General features: G+C 47.4%; 6 protein-coding genes across 6 annotated transcripts; 3 read left to right on the forward strand and 3 right to left on the reverse strand.

Annotated features, from left to right (window-relative positions):
- Positions 1–440: 440 nt before the first annotated feature.
- Positions 441–1577, reverse strand: GLAREA_00547 (uncharacterized protein; the record flags this gene model as incomplete). Its single annotated transcript, XM_008085305.1, has 1 exon — positions 441–1577. The coding sequence occupies one exon, from the start codon at positions 1575–1577 to the stop codon at positions 441–443; it is 1137 nt and encodes a 378-aa protein (XP_008083496.1).
- A 1256-nt stretch (positions 1578–2833) lies between these two features.
- GLAREA_00548 (S-adenosyl-L-methionine-dependent methyltransferase) lies at positions 2834–4169 on the forward strand (the record flags this gene model as incomplete). Its single annotated transcript, XM_008085306.1, has 2 exons — positions 2834–3373; positions 3423–4169. 2 exons carry the CDS (start codon positions 2834–2836, stop codon positions 4167–4169), a joined length of 1287 nt encoding a protein of 428 aa, XP_008083497.1.
- A 296-nt stretch (positions 4170–4465) lies between these two features.
- GLAREA_00549 (uncharacterized protein) lies at positions 4466–7218 on the reverse strand (the record flags this gene model as incomplete). Its single annotated transcript, XM_008085307.1, has 2 exons — positions 4466–7025; positions 7076–7218. 2 exons carry the CDS (start codon positions 7216–7218, stop codon positions 4466–4468), a joined length of 2703 nt encoding a protein of 900 aa, XP_008083498.1.
- Positions 7219–7572: 354 nt separating this feature from the next.
- GLAREA_00550 (uncharacterized protein) lies at positions 7573–9079 on the forward strand (the record flags this gene model as incomplete). The annotated part of the gene is made up of 4 exons (XM_008085308.1): positions 7573–7795; positions 7852–8141; positions 8193–8301; positions 8355–9079. 4 exons carry the CDS (start codon positions 7573–7575, stop codon positions 9077–9079), a joined length of 1347 nt encoding a protein of 448 aa, XP_008083499.1.
- A 613-nt stretch (positions 9080–9692) lies between these two features.
- Positions 9693–11625, forward strand: GLAREA_00551 (WD40 repeat-like protein; the record flags this gene model as incomplete). Its single annotated transcript, XM_008085309.1, has 3 exons — positions 9693–9797; positions 9850–10027; positions 10079–11625. The coding sequence occupies 3 exons, from the start codon at positions 9693–9695 to the stop codon at positions 11623–11625; spliced, it is 1830 nt and encodes a 609-aa protein (XP_008083500.1).
- Positions 11626–12119: 494 nt separating this feature from the next.
- On the reverse strand, positions 12120–15513 carry GLAREA_00552 (uncharacterized protein; the record flags this gene model as incomplete). Its single annotated transcript, XM_008085310.1, has 5 exons — positions 12120–12637; positions 12695–13351; positions 13404–13864; positions 13914–15376; positions 15439–15513. 5 exons carry the CDS (start codon positions 15511–15513, stop codon positions 12120–12122), a joined length of 3174 nt encoding a protein of 1057 aa, XP_008083501.1.
- Positions 15514–15805: the final 292 nt, after the last annotated feature.

Genomic DNA, 15805 nt, shown 5'->3' on the forward strand with positions numbered 1-15805 from the left:
TTTTAGCAATTGATACAAAGTCTGGAATACATGTTTAGATGTCAGAATATGTGTCTGACGGAGTGGGATGATGTTGCTATTTGACAATAAGACAACTAACTAAATGCCGTTTTAGCTCCTCCGTCCGATTGATAATCATTACCGGTGGATTTATTCGTCCGCCGAAGTCATCGTTCATTGGCTAGAAGATACAGATGTGGGGGCCGTTCCTGCATGTCAACGGTTCAGCCACTTGCAGAAAGACGTCACCCCACCTTGAGCTGGTGGTGCGAGGTGGTTGTGGTGTATTTTCTAACCTTCCAAAATGAAGCAAAAATCAGATTGTTATTTCTTTGAACTTCCATCTTATTTGACTTATTCTAATTGACAACTGCGCAGTCAATCATAACTCCACCTTGTGTTTAATACAGGAATTCCACACTACCCTCTCAACAAGCAGTTCACGAGCACGGAACAATATACAACCCCACGGCATACGGTCGCGAGTCTTGGTAGAAATTAAATTCAACCCCACCAACGCTTGAAACTTCATAGGTGAAAGTTCCAGCTCTGCAAGGAAAAGTTGCAATCGTGTAATTGTTGCCAGGTACAATCTTTGTCTTGCCGTAATTTGTATCAACTGGGGCGATATCATTGTAAGTAGTGCTGGAATCCGCAACTCCCGAGAGAAGAGCAAAGTTTAGACCGCCATTTGAACCAACCTCCTGCTCAAGCCCAGAGAAGTAAAAGGTTGGCTCATTGTGCCAAGCGAGCTGAGACCGGTATGGGAATTGGAAGACCAAACCACACGTACCAAGATACGGAGCTTGGTCTGGAATATCAAAATTGAATAAAGTGGTGTTGGTGGGGGAGATATAAGCCTTATAACTATTTCCAAAGGCGTGATCAGGACTCTGAGGGGACGTTGGGACGATAAGATGTGGATACTGAAATATGCCAGAACGAATATCATTAGGGCATGATGCTTCAGCCCGCACCACTGTCTCGACGGTCGGGTATGGTGCTGTTGTGACTGTGACGGTAGTGTGGGTCGTTATTTGGCCCTGGATTGTGGTTGTCGATCCCGGTGAGTCCACCGAAGACGTAGAAGATACTCCAGGACTGGAAGGACGGCCAAGTGCAGCGCATGCGAAGCCTCCAGCGAGTATTTCCACGGCATAACACCCAGTTTTATCTTGCTTTGCATCACTAAAAATAATGCTGCTGCCATCATTGCTGGGGCCGTCTGCTGGGCATGCCAGCCAATTTGAGTTGCGGTCATGTTCGACATAGTTGTTGTCGGACAAAGAGAAAGGCGTATTATTTGGAAGTCCTGCAGTGCACTGGAGTTGTGATGATCCTTCAGCAATAATGCATGTGTGCCCGCGTGAGTCCTTGAGCGAACCATTTTCGATAATGTAGGTGTTCTTAGGATACATGCCACCGATTCGGGGTTGACCGATTGTGTCTTGCCTGATACTGCCATTCTCCATGCCAACTGCCGTCAGAGAAAAAGTACATGGAACGGCTTCTCTTGGTACAGCGATAGCAAGCACGTCGCAGGCCAAGCTTAGAAGAGCCACGGACTTCAAACCCATTTTGCTTGATGGAAGAAGAGCGTCCCGAATTGAAAGTATATTTTTCTCCTGAGTAGATGCAGAGCGCTAGGTCGATGAAAATGGAACCCAAAATCCTTTCTTTTAGCGGACACCGTGATCTTCGTCCTCTTCTTGATTCCAAAAGTTGTCGTGGGCCGCGGGGTTCTCGATCAATTCTGCGAATGATGATGAGCAGTCGTCCAACGACGCCTGGAGAGCAAAGGAAGGGTCTATTGTAGCAATAGCCGGAACTTTAAAACTTTTCGAAGCAGGAGCAGGTAGCGTACTTTGCTGGGCTGTTGGGATCGAGAGCAAAGGCTGGAGAAGCTCTTTTTATCTTCGCTCTGACAAGAGACGACTCGATTGAGTATATGAGCCTATGCGCACATTGTAATAAGAAATTCGTAATAGAAAGCACAAACAAACATTGGAATACGGTGAGAAAACACGGGACTGATCTGTCATGCAGTACCAACGTACTTATCATTTCTTCTTGCTAGAAGATTTGTTTCCTGAATTTAGTCGTACTTCCCTGAAACTCGTATTCTTGCTGAACAGCGGGTACCAAGTGGCAGGTGATGTTGATCTTGATCGTTTTGGTGCCCTGAAAAACCATCCTGCGGGGAACCTGGATAAATGCAGGTGAGTTGTACGATGAAGCTGAGAAAACCAAGTCGACAAGAGCCGTCATTAGATCTGTTCCTGAAATCTACCGAGAGATCTGCAATGTTGGCCCACAATGAGCTGGATGTTGACGAAGTTGCCGTCGGTTAGAGACATTTGGTAGAACATTATCGTGGTTTCCTGGCCTTGTGCAAGTCGTCTGTTACGACCACCCAAGGCAAGAGAGCCGTCATTGTACGTTGCCAAGAAACGATGCCAACGAGGTAGAGGTACAGCAACATTTCCTGTACTGTCTAACCAAGATCCGGAAGTGAGTTCGCATACCTATTTCAAAGATTTCCAGAAATTTTTACGGATGCCATCCTTCGAACCCAGTGGTGGACGTCCCGGGTGGATCGCCAGGATCAATTGGATTAGAAAGATTCCTAAATCGTACGCGATATCCAGAAGTGTAAAGTCCATGATGGATACCTAGCCAAAAGACTCTGGTTTTGAGAATGCCTCGTGAAAGTAAAATGCATTCTTACTCTTTCTCGATGCAATGGTGCAGCCAGAGGAGGTGAGTGAGCGAGGTGAGAAGAAGCCTTCGTCTGTGCCGTACGGTGCTTCGTGCCGGGTGAACCTCGGTAAAAATGTCACATTGGTTGCAGCCTGCAGGTGGCCTTTGGTTCGGCGATAAGATTGCAATAATCCAGAAAAAAGTTCCTCCCCACTTCGAAATCGCATCCTGGTATCGACAACGAGAATTGCCGCTTCAAACCACCACAGCAATGGGGAAACTCAAGAACCCAAAGCGCAACAGCGCAGCTTCTTCTTCCCCGTACGCCAAAGCCGAAAAAGCTACCAATAATGTGTTCAAGTTCAACACCAATGTCGGTCAACATATCCTCAAAAACCCCGGAGTGGCAGAAGCCATAGTCGCAAAAGCTTTCCTCAAACCCTCCGACACAGTGCTTGAAGTCGGACCGGGAACAGGAAACTTGACAGTCAGAATACTTGAAAAAGCGAAGAAAGTTATTGCGGTCGAATTAGATCCTCGAATGGCGGCGGAAGTGACCAAACGTGTGCAGGGGAAGCCAGAACAGAAGCGGTTGGAGGTATTGCTTGGGGATGTGATCAAGATGGAGACGCTACCACAGTTTGATGTTTGTATTAGCAATACTCCGTATCAGGTACTTCTTCCTACTCCAGTGCGTCTGTACGAAGCTAACATTTAGCTAGATTTCATCCCCATTAGTATTCAAGCTTTTGTCTCTACCTAATCCACCTCGGGTCAGCGTACTCATGTTCCAACGTGAATTTGCCCTCCGTTTAACCGCTCGTCCTGGAGATTCCTTATACTGTCGTCTGAGTGTGAATGCGCAATTCTGGGCCAAGATAACGCACATCATGAAAGTTGGAAAAAACAACTTTAAACCCCCGCCACAAGTCGAATCGAGCGTTGTGCGTATAGAACCGAAAATGGGTAGCGAGCGCCCTGGTGTGAGCTGGGATGAGTGGGACGGCATGTTGAGAATATGCTTCGTACGGAGAGGGAGGACGATGAGAGCGTCTTGGTTAGGAAGCAGAGAGGTGTTAGGGTTGTGTGAGCGGAATTACAGAGTCTGGTGCGCGATGAATAATATCCCACTAGATGATACTCCGCTTGATCTTACGAACGGTGCCGACGAAATGGAAATCGACACCCCAGCGGCAGACGATGATGAAGAGTTCCAAGGATTCTCTGACCATGAAGCCGATGATGATACTCCAGCATTTTTCAAGGAGCTGAATGCGAAACAAACCAACTTTCCTAAGACAGTAGGGAAGAAGAAGAAGACGAGGGTTGCTGAGCTCATAAAAGAGAAGATCAGAAAAGTGTTGGAAGATGTCACGGACTTGGCTGATAAGCGAGCTGGAAAGTGTGATGAGAATGATTTTCTGCGGTTGCTGAGTGCATTTAACGAAGAGGGGCTGCATTTTGCTTGATAGGTTCATCTAAGACGGAAAAGGCGAGCCTTTTTCACAGTGTAATTGTTAGCATGGTGTTTGGAGTTTTGGAGGCTCAGGGGAGAGCTGGGGAGATTTACGGAAAATTCGAACTGTGGTATTTACCAAGTATCAAGGATATTTAGAGAAGAAAGAAACAGCCGTAACGTGGAACCACAAACCAGCTTGATTGCTTACACTGTCATCATTTCATAATCTAAAATCACTCGCCCAGCCCGGTATCTTAAATGCTAACGCCCTTAACCCTCAACGCCTCAAATACTGCTATGCCGAAATCAAGGTCTGCTCGGATCCTTCGAAGTCCGACTCTGCTCACTTCTGCCCGCCGGCCTTGCAACCTTTCGTCTGCTGAGCTGGTAAACATCATTAAAATTCATGACTACACCTAAAAACCTCATATCCACATCTTGCTGGTATGCCAAGTCACCGAGTAAGATACAGACTCGCTGCTTGAAGTGACCACCTAACGATTGAAGTCGTTCTTGTAGAACCGGAAACTCATCAGTTATAGAATCATCACTTGCCAGTATAGATTCCGGCAGACTAGACTCGCCACGACGGGACGTTGCGTTGGTAGAAAGGTCGTCATCGTCATGACGATCGGCACGAACTGAAATACCTTGCCTGACTGTGAAGTCCGATACTGACCAGCTGTATAGACCATCTACTGCGTCGCGATAACTAAGCATTAGACGAAGAATTTCGCCGAGTTGGACCATGAATGTGTTATCGTCGTCGCCACTGCTTGTCTTCTTCTTTGCGCCCAGGAGACCTTTGTGGGTAATGGCGTTGAGGTACTTGGTGTGTGCTTTGATAAGATCGTCAAGTGTGCAGCCTTCTTTGTGAATGGCAGTCTGTAATTCATCCCAAGAGGACTCGATGACTTCGAAGAGGATATAATACTGAAGTTGACCTATAAAGTGGATCATCTCAGCCAATACCCCTCTGGTGAGCTTCCAGGTCTGTGCGACGTTTGCGTCCTCCCCTTGGAGGACACCTCGAGCTCCCGTCATGCATTTTCGCCAGGTCGTTGATATGGCGAACTCTACACGTTTGATACGCCACAAGAAGTTGAAGACTTTCAGATATTGTCGGTTGCCCCATTCTGTCACTACCACATCAACGGGGGCATCGATTTTATACTCCAACGTGAAGCAGTCCCAACCTATGTCTCCGTGGGACAACTGAAGCATTCTAGCGTCAAGTCTCCGAAGCACTTCTGGGGAATCGTATTGTGCATTCGAGCCTCTGATGGCGTGTTCCAGCTGCGCGGTAAGGGTGTGGCGATACTGCGCTCCTGCTGGCCGATCGAGGTTGGAGGAAAGTGACTCCATCAGTAGAGCAATGAAGTCTCCCTGACCAAGAAGGATGTAGTTTTTAAGAGCTTTCAGGTGGTCGAACAAGTGAAATTTCTCGGACATTAGATGTATAAGCCGAGCCATGGTCGTCTTATAGGCTTCGTCAATCCATGTTTCCAATGTAGCTGTATCGCCGTATCGTAGTTCTTTCGAGGCGCCCTTTGAATAATCTTCCACCCACTGAGAATCACCACATCCGTATCGAATGAAGTTTAAAGACTTCCCAATAAGAAACACCTTTTGAGCAAAATCTTGCGTAATGATGCTTGGAACCATATCTTCATCTAGCTTGTATTTGGCCTCCCAGACACTACTAGCTGCTCCACGACTTCTACCATCTTGCGCTTCATTACTCACCACATTGGGATCCTGCTCAGAAACAAAGAATTCATAGTAAGGATCTGACAACTCTCCGTCGTAAATCCATTGTCGTAGCATGTCGTAGAACGGGCGCGTAACATGTGTCAGTAAGCGTTCTGCGAATGCACCAACCATTGGGTCACCATGTGACGAGGAGAACCCATGGATCAAGGAAATTAATTGGCCCCCTCTTTTGCTTTTCGACTCTTCACTAATCAAACTCATCAAACGGAGACCCATCGTCGCTTCACGGGTCCAGACTACGCATCGTTTGAGAGTCACACCAGCCTTTCCAATTCCGCCACGGGGTTGGTTTTCATCTAGCGAAGACAATGCTCTACGGATCTGTCCTTCTAGAGTCGCTACCAAGCCAAGGTATGAACGAAGTTCACCGGATATGGCAGCACGCAAACTTTGTCCAAGAAGTCCACCGTCCGCAGTCTTCACAAATTCCGAAAGTCCCCTGTACAATAATGACGGCTCTGCCAAGGTATGGAGAATTGATATGATAGGTACAGGTAAGCTTGGTGGTAACTTCAAGGTCGCACTGGAAGAGAACGGTAGGTTTGTTGAAGATAAGCCTTGCAGCGTAAATGGCAAATCTCGTAAAAGCGCAGTTTCGGGTGGGTTGATCTCAACATAGTTCTCAGCTAACAAAGCAGTTTTCAGAGCCAGGTCTTCACGCTGCGAAGCTGGTGTTTTGGCAAATGTTTGCTCCTCCTCTTTTCTGTCCCTCTGGCCACCCTCTCGCGCTGGGAGCTTCTTGAGACCACCTGGAGCAAAAGCCTCTTCAAATGGGCGGCCATCTACCTGAGATCCATATCCAGGTGACCTAGGCGCCCGAAATTCGGGATTTCTTGATTCTCGGGGGTTCTTCACCGGGCTTTTGAATGGACTCGTCAGGACTGGGGTCGTCCTCGGTTGGTCACCCCCAAGCTGGTATAAGAAGTATAACACGGCCCATTTCTGATTGATCGCTGGGATCGAAAGAAGTCTGCTGTATAAGTTCGTAAAGCGAAGTGCTTTCTCAGGGCTTGGATTTGTTTGTATAAGTCGTTTTTTAATTAAGTCCGAGGCCTGGTTTACATCTGCAACAATCGCCGGCTCCCTCGCATTGCTTGAAAACATCAGTTAAGGAAACAAAAGTTAGGATGCCTCCGACTGTACCTCTCAAGTAATTCTCTTGCGAATTCCACCGCGTTATTTCTCCTCTCGTGAGTCGCATCGGGATCTTCGCCAGGTATAGCCACAAGCAATTTCTGAACTAGGCCATTGATGCCTTTATTTATTCGCGCCTCTTGGGAGGACATAATCGCATCTTCGAAGTCTGTGTATTAGCATCAGTCTTGCTGCGATTTTTGTTGTCACAATACTCCTTGTACATGTGGGATACGCGACTGACGCGCAGCATCCATACAAGTGATCCGCTTTTCCCCCACGACCCTCGAAGCTCGCTTCAACCTTAGGCATCCATTGGGGCTTCTGAACGTCACTTCGACCAAACCGTAGGAAAGTGCTCCTGTCGCGCCATCTCTCACGACCCAACATTGCGTCGGATCATCGCCATCTTACATCTATAGGCGCGGCTTGAACCATACCTTTCATGGGCCCTTGAAATTTTCGCAAGTCGCGCTTCGCCGGCCGCAAAGGCGCGACTGAATAAAATGCCTGACATAGATCCAGCGGCCCTGAGCAGGCCGCCAATCTCGACAACTCCCATCCTGCCTCCGAAAACTCTCAGCGCATCAATTATTCCCCCTCCGAAGGTTGCGAAATCCAATCATGTCCCTCCTCGGATTGACCTGGAACCGCTCTATACCGCGCTCAAAGCTGCGATTGGGGAGAATTGGAAGACGTATAAGGAAGCATTGGGTCTTTTCATGTTGGGTTTGTAGACCCTCGCTCATTGAATTATAGGCTCCTACTGACCTGTAGTTTTGCAGGCAAACTTGACCAGTCAGAATTATCTAAGCGAATTGATTGGTTTCTGATTACTCCAGCTGGGGAGATCGAGCATTGTCATAACCAGCTCATTGCAGCAATATATGCAAATGTTACTAGGGAAATTCCAGATGCGGGCGTGGCTAGTTGGGTCAGCGCCAATGATAAGCCTACGGTGGGAACGGGAAGCAAGCCAGTTACTGGCGATGCGGCCGAACAAAGACTGAAAACGGAGGTCATGCAATTGCCTAGTAGAGATCGAAGAAGGATAAAAGACCTTAGTTTAAACGAGGTATGGCAGCTTGTCCCCAGAATATTGATCCTCCACTGATGGGTCCTGTAGACTGATCCCCAGGATGCCTTTACAATCGTTTTTGGCGAACATCGCCGACCGAAGGTTGCTAGAATCACAGATACAGTTCCCGCCAGCGCTGGGGGGCTCAACAAAACAAGTAAGACATCATCTCAACCCATCATCAAGGTTCTGAATGTTAACATATTTCAGACTGGGACCTAGAGATTCGTAAAAGATACGCACAGACACTTGCGGTTGAGTCAGGCGAGTTTCCGGACATGCAAGGTATTGAGTCGCGGATGTTGCCCATCTGTTATGAAGGCGGCCTTACTTCTGGACACGTTCCGGATGCTGCCCAATTTATGTCTGTTGCAACCGAAACATTTTTGAAGGAAGTGCTTTCCTCAATTTTTAGCAAGACGAGGAGTAATGGCCCTGGAACAGCTGGAAGCGCTGGTACAGGTGGTGGTGCTGCTTGGATTCAAACCCAGAAATATCGTGTTCAACTCGAAAAGGAGGAAGAAGCTTGGTTGCGAGGAGAGATACAGAGAGATAAAGTCGGACTGTTACCGGTTGAAGCCAAAGCAGCCAGTGACCGAGCGCCACTGGGGATGGCAGATGTTCGAACTGCTCTCGAGCTAGGTGATTGTGGTCTAGGTCAGATGCCTGTTGTTATGGAGCAGATAGTGTTTGGTTACCGAGAAGGGGAGCTGGAGGCGTGGGATGACTATTCTTACCTTGAGGGATATTCTATTCCTCCAATCCAAGACATCGACGGAGACACTACAATGGGGGGCACAAATGGTGTCAGCGGTACGAACGGCGTCAACCATGATTACGATGCTGAAAGCGATTCAGGATGGGTCGGTGGCGAATTTGAAGACAAGGCTGAGCTTGACGATCTTCTTGATTCATGTCTTGCTATTGGAGCTTAACAGTAAGCTCTTGTACACGTTCCGTAGGCGTTGAGATATTGCATTTTGGACAGGCTGCATTGCATGGCATGCATGGCGTACGCGGTACTCTGATGTTTTACACTTCGGTTTTATTTGTATAAACAGGTGCATACGGAGCAGGGCGTCTGGGAATCGGGATTCTTATGGAGGACGATACCCTGGCAGGTTCTTTCAAAGCGAATCGATAGTAATCTTACCATATTATATAGCTAACAAAGAGATATACACTCAAAAAGATACAACATATATATAGGTATATCATCTTACTCGCTTAGTCTAGACATAGTTTCTGAGGGATTAGCTACTTAGCCAGGTAATTACTTAGCTCAGTCGTTACCTAGGTACGTAGGTAGGTAGATCTCGAGCAGACCTGGGCCTGGGGACCTCCTACGAACTTCGCATCCTCGCACCCTTGTACAGAGCATCCCTGAAGTGGGGCATGCTGCAACCCCGAACACCCAAACATCCCACCTCAGCCTCGCTATTTGTGTCAGCCTTGGTTTGAGGACGAAACTACCCTTTTACTTGTATCCAACAAAGGCGCAGGAACATTGTTTTTAGAAACGCTGATTGATAAGTACTTCAAAGCATCATGTCTGTCACGATTGAGAAAATCCTCGCAGCTTCGCCCAACACAGAGCGGGGTCGTCCAACGCAGCTCTCCACGGATCCTAAGGGAGAGCGTATAGCATACGCCGTAAGTGTCAGCACAGCTAAGCATCATTAACTTTTGTTGACATGTTGAAAAGTCTGGGAAATCAGTATTCCTGCGGTCTCTTGATGATCCCTCTCTCAGCAAGCAGTACACAACTCACACTGCCCAAACGACAGTTGCGCGATTCTCACCTTCTGGGTTCTATATCGCGTCTGGCGATGTCTCCGGGGCCGTCAAAGTATGGGACGCAGTTGAGGGTGTCAACACAAAAGGTAAATTCTTTCCCGTAGTAAGAATCGTGCAAATACTGATTGCAATCGTAGGGGAATACCATATCATATCCGGCCGGATAAACGATATCGCATGGGACGGAGACTCCCAACGTATAATCGCAGTAGGTGATGGACGAGAAAGATTCGGCCACTGCATAACAGCAGACAGCGGGAATTCTGTCGGTGAAATCAGTGGTCACTCAGCTATCATCAACTCCGTTTCCATCCGCCAACAACGCCCTCTCAGAGCTGCTACGGGTGCGGATGATAGTAGCATGGTCTTCCTCCATGGAGCACCTTTCAAATACCAAAACAAGTTGGGAGGTTTACACAAAGGGTATCTTTATGGTGTCGGGTTCTCACCGGATGGAAGTCAACTTGTTAGTGTAGGTGCGGACAGGAGAATTCAACTTTATGATGGGAAGAGCGGTGAACCGACAACGCAGATAGGAGAGGGTGAGCATAAGGGAAGCATATTTGGAGTGTCTTGGGCCAAAGACTCCAAAAGATTTGTCACCGCCAGTGCCGATCAGACAGTGAAACTCTGGGATGTGGAAGCCGGAAAGGCTGTTCAGACTTGGAGGTTTGGTGGAGATGGAAATGTCAGTATTCCAGATCATCAGGTTGGTGTGGTCTGGCCAGCGGGACGTAGCGACGGTATGGTTGTGAGTCTGAATCTAGCTGGTGATCTCAACTATCTTGCGGAAGGAACCCCTACTCCTACAAAGGTCGTTCAAGGCCATAACAAGAGTGTGACCGCATTTGGGAGCAGTCAGGATGGAAAAAGTCAGACTTTCTGGACAGGCAGTTTCGAGGGTCGGGTCTGCTCATGGGACAGCGAAACGGGTGTTGGTTCTGCTGTTGACGGCCAAACCCACTCCAACCAAGTATCGTCATTTACAACAACTAACGGTAGAGCTTATAGCGTTGGCTGGGACGACACGTTGAGAATCGCTGATACGTCAAATAATACATTCCTCGGAGATGCCTCAAAGCTTTCTGGCCAGCCGAAGGGTGTTTCGTCCGCCGATGGACGAATATTCATAGCCACAACATCAGGAATCGAAATATTCTCGAATGACAAGGCAGTGGGCTCTCTACTGACGAAAGACTTCACACCTACCGCAATTGCCGCTTCAGGAACTACTGTAGCTGTCGGCGACGATCAGAATGTTATCCATATTTACTCAGTGGATTCCAGCAATAAGTTGACAGAGAAGGAGAAACTTACAGTTTCCACCTCTCAGATAACCACCCTCTCTTTTACCTCGTCAGGCTCTTTTCTCGCTGCAGGTAATTCCGCGGGCAAGATCTACGTCTTCGACAGCGGCTCATGGAAAGTGAAGACTGATCGCTGGTCCGCCCACACTGCTAGGGTAACCTGCATAGCCTGGAATGACGAGGAGACGCACGCGGTTAGCGGTGGTCTCGATACCAACGTCTTCGTATGGAGTCTGAAAGCGCCTGGAAAGAGAGTCAAGGCAGCGAATGCCCATAAGGATGGTGTCAATGGTGTTGTCTGGGTCGGCTCTGGGAAGGTAGCTAGCAGTGGTGGTGATGCGGCTTTGAAGATTTGGAAGGTTGCGGGCTTAGAATAGACTTTAGAAGTTATTTGCTAGATCTGTGGCTTCAAAATATCAAAAGTTATGATTAGAAGGTTTTTTTTGGGTTAAGCAACGTATTTGAGGATTTGGCACGCATGCAAGAATCTTGCATCTGTAGGTAAAATCAACATGAAAAGCAGAATCTGGTCTATAATATGATATATGCATCCCATCAAGTACTGTAATTATTAGGGCTCAGCAGATTGCGCAAAATTCAGCAAGCGTAATTTTGGAAAAGATCGCTTCATCAACCACAAACACAGAACGACCTCCTTACCAGGGAAGCACAAGCACACAAAGCACATCAGAAGTGAGTAAAGTAATTCGTGTTTCATCGAATTGATTGGTGGTATAAAAATGTCAACGCTCTCCTAAACTTAAACGCCACTCGTTCTTATGCTACTTTAAGGGATATGTCTTCTTCGTGTACTTAGGTATCCTACATCATGTGCAGCATTTCGTATTCTATGCCGAAAACGTGTCTAATGTTACTGCAATTTCAACAATTCTTCATCCACAGCCCCAAATAGCATCTCAACTTCTTTTTCTACTTTGCCAATCTCTTCTGCAAGTTGGCCTGTGACGAGCGCGTACGCATATATCAACTCGTAATCTTCGTCTTTCGCTACCACAACGCTCGGATCTTCACTGCTAGATGCAGATTTCCTGTAATGGAATATCTTGGTTAGAAGGCGATCGCGAGGATTGGCAGCGCTAGGAAGAGCATCGTTCATAGGGTATTCGAGTTTGAGGGACGAGGCAAGAACCTGGAAGAGATGAGAGATTCGAGCGCAGAGTTGGGTACGTTCTTCAACCGTATACTTGAGCAATATCGTTTCGCCTGGCGAAGGGTTTGGATCCTTTTGCATGACAACATTCATAGCGTGGAATGCGTCAAGCATTTTGTTTGTAGAGTCTAATATTCTCCCATATGCTTTGAGCGGAAAGGGTCCCCGAAGTTCAAATTCGCTTGCCGCGGAGTTTTTGAGATTTTCGAGCCGTAGAACTATACACAATTAGAATTGAGAGTTGAAAATCAGGAGAAAGAATAGCGAGAGCCTACCGTATCTCTGCAGTGCAAACTCCTCCCGAAGATTCATATAGCTTTCTGCAGACTCTCCGTCGATGAGAGCAGATAAAGGATCTCTTTTCCAAATAAGACCCATGCGTAACCAAAGTAAAGATAACCCATCCTTAAACTTTTGCCTCGCTGAGATCGGCCAGATGACTCTTGATATGATCAAACCCCACACCACTCCTAGCAGAACAGACACAACTCTATGCGCCGCGATTTCTACGATCGCGGGAGTCTCTCCACCCTCATCGTCGTCGTATTCAGCTTCTCGTGCAGAAAGACTGTAAGCGTACAAGCACGAGAGGTTATAAGTCAGGAGGAGAAATCGACCGAGAGGTCCTTTACCTTTCGCGACGATAAGGTAGAAGCAAGGCATGCTGACGAGCCATCCACAAATTGCGAGTGCAAATGGATTTGCTTGGCAGCTGGCCCAAACTATAGCAGCAACAATAGCACCAATAAAGGTACCACCAAAACGAGCGAATCCTGTAGTATTTGATGCTCCAATAGTCATACTGCACACCAACATAAAAGATAGCAGTCCCCATTCTCCTCTCCAGTGTCGATATATAGGCCGCGTCTCGGGAATGAATGCGAAGAGTGCCCATAGTGAGGCGCCAATGCCAACCTTCATAGCGAAACGTACTTATTATGTGTCAGTGACGGCGAACGCGTACAAAATGGGAGCAACACTCACTGTCATCTCTCTCTAAGAATCTTACAATAGACAGCAGCCACTGGTAAATCCCTATTGTGCTACTCTCTTGTCCCTCGGTATCAGATTTCCAAGATCTTGATTGCCGTCGTTGAAGAACCAAGTTAGGCAAGTCCTTTGGTACTGAGGTCTCAGCATTCTGATCTATAAGATTCTCTTGCTCTGGATCTTGATGATTTTTGCTCGGTTGACTATTTTGCCAAAATCGCACCCATTTCCACGACCTTTGCGGTCGGTTTTTAATAACATCTTTCAACTCCTCAAGAATTCCAAGGAAATTTTGCATTTCCTCGGCGAAAGATTCAAGTGAAAAACTGAAATGCCCACAACTAGCAGCTACTTCCTCAAAATCTGCTTCAACGCTGGCCGGTCTATCACGGTCCATCTCCTTAGATTTGTAGAGTTCTTTTAGCGCTTCGGAGCGAGCACTACTATAGAGTTTCCTAGAAGATATCAGAACATTGGAGACATACGACAAAAACTCAGACCTACAAAGCTTCCGTCAAACTGGTTTGGAAATTGTCATTGATAGCTATTTCGTACGCTGGCCCTTCTCCAAACGGTAGTTCGTCGAGGATTTGTGAGAGGGTATAAGCCAAGGATTTCATAGAAGGGCCTAGCTGCATGATAAATTGAGAGAATATTTCGGAAGGTGTTCGTACAGTTGGCAATAGACTACTGGTTGTACTCCCTTGCCTACGCACCTGCTGGGGACGCGGCTGCTCCCCTTGATCTTCGGCACCACTGCCTTCCTCAGATGCCTCTTCGATAGCTGTCAATATGGCAAAACGATCTTGCTTGACTGTAGAGGAGACCGAGCCTTGCATTTTTGGAATCGAGAAGGAGTTCTCATAGGGTGTGTTGCCCCCGTTCCCGGATTCTCGTAGTAGTGCAAATTGGGTTGTTGCAGCGCTGCGAAGGCCACCTATAGATTGTGCAAGAGTTTGCAGGCAGTTTACAAGCTTAGTTTCCAGTTTATACTGTTCTTCTCTGCCCAGAAAATAATGCTCAAACTTAGCTTCCCTGAGATTTTTGGTCATTTGTGTAAAGACTGCTTTATACTGACCCAAAGCTTTGTTGAAGGATGATGATCGTAGGTCGCTTTCAGATCCGCTGAGAAATCCCCTGGTGATCATCGTGAGCATAGATGAAAGTGAGTCGGTCGTCTTGATCATGGTCTCGCGAAGCTCAGTCCGCGCTGAGACTGGCCATACCAAGAGACAAACCACAAAAGATGTAGACAAGCCCATTATCACCATCTTTAGAACCTGAACTATCTTGTCATCAGAAAACACGCCAGTCACGATGGCATTCTCCTTCGTCAATACGGTGATGATGGCAATACTAGCCAAGCTCGCAGCAACATTTACCAAAGGCGAGTTGAACCTCTGCTTCAGCCATCCCACCAAGCCGAGACCTCCGCCACAAAATACCACAATTACCAGGGCGTATGCGACTTCGATTTGATTTAACTGGGTTTCGAAGAACACTGAAGTCGCCATACTGGAAATAGATATGAATGTCGCATACAAAAAGGCAGCTATTCCGAGTAGAGCCCCCTCCTCCATGGAGCCAGCAGACCTTGCAGGATGGAAGTAGACAGTGATGGTCGCTACGATGTGTTTGCCATCTTGTTTACCCAGAAAGCTAGCAATGAAAGGCACAAATGTTGCCATGCTTCCGATCAAATATGCCAAAGAGCATTTCAGGACGCCTTTCGCGACAGGAGTTTGAAGCCATTGCCAAAATTCTTTCACGGAAGCCGTAGTGTTTTCTACGGCGTTTCTGTACGTCCCAGCTCTCGAGTAAGTCCGGCGCAGAGGTGGAAAGTGGCTTTCGCCATCGTTTTCGTCGATCGAGGACGGTCCCGAATAGTTCGCTGGGTTTCGCAATGTTATTTGCCGTCGCACTCGCTCACCAGTCGCAGGTAGTATGAATGTACCGTTCCTAGGCTTCTGTGTATCCCACCAATGTGTTAGCCGTAGCGGTTGTACTCTTGATCGAAGCTGGAACTAACGTTTCGTCGTGACCAACGACTTAATCTTCGCCCTGTGGGAGGCGATGGGCCGTCTAGAGCTGACGGGGAGCTCATTTCTGTTTTCGCATATTCTTCTACTTCGCGCTGTAAATGAGCGTGTTGTTGTTGATGACGATGATGGGGGTCGCAGGTTTTACATAAAATAGCTCTGGTGTTGTTGATCTTGGACATGCGTGGTCAATGACAACCATGCTTTTCCCCGGATTCTGGCGGCTGCAAGAGCTCCCCTGTCATCATCTATGTCTTGGCAATCTACCAACCTAATCCACTCGCCTAACATCGACATGATGGGAGAAACGAAGCAGGTTCTGAACATTGTCATGTTTCAGCTATTTGTTCGATGCTA

This window comes from Glarea lozoyensis (genome assembly GCF_000409485.1).
Source record: "Glarea lozoyensis ATCC 20868 chromosome Unknown GLAREA3, whole genome shotgun sequence".
NCBI classification, from domain to species: domain Eukaryota; kingdom Fungi; phylum Ascomycota; class Leotiomycetes; order Helotiales; family Helotiaceae; genus Glarea; species Glarea lozoyensis.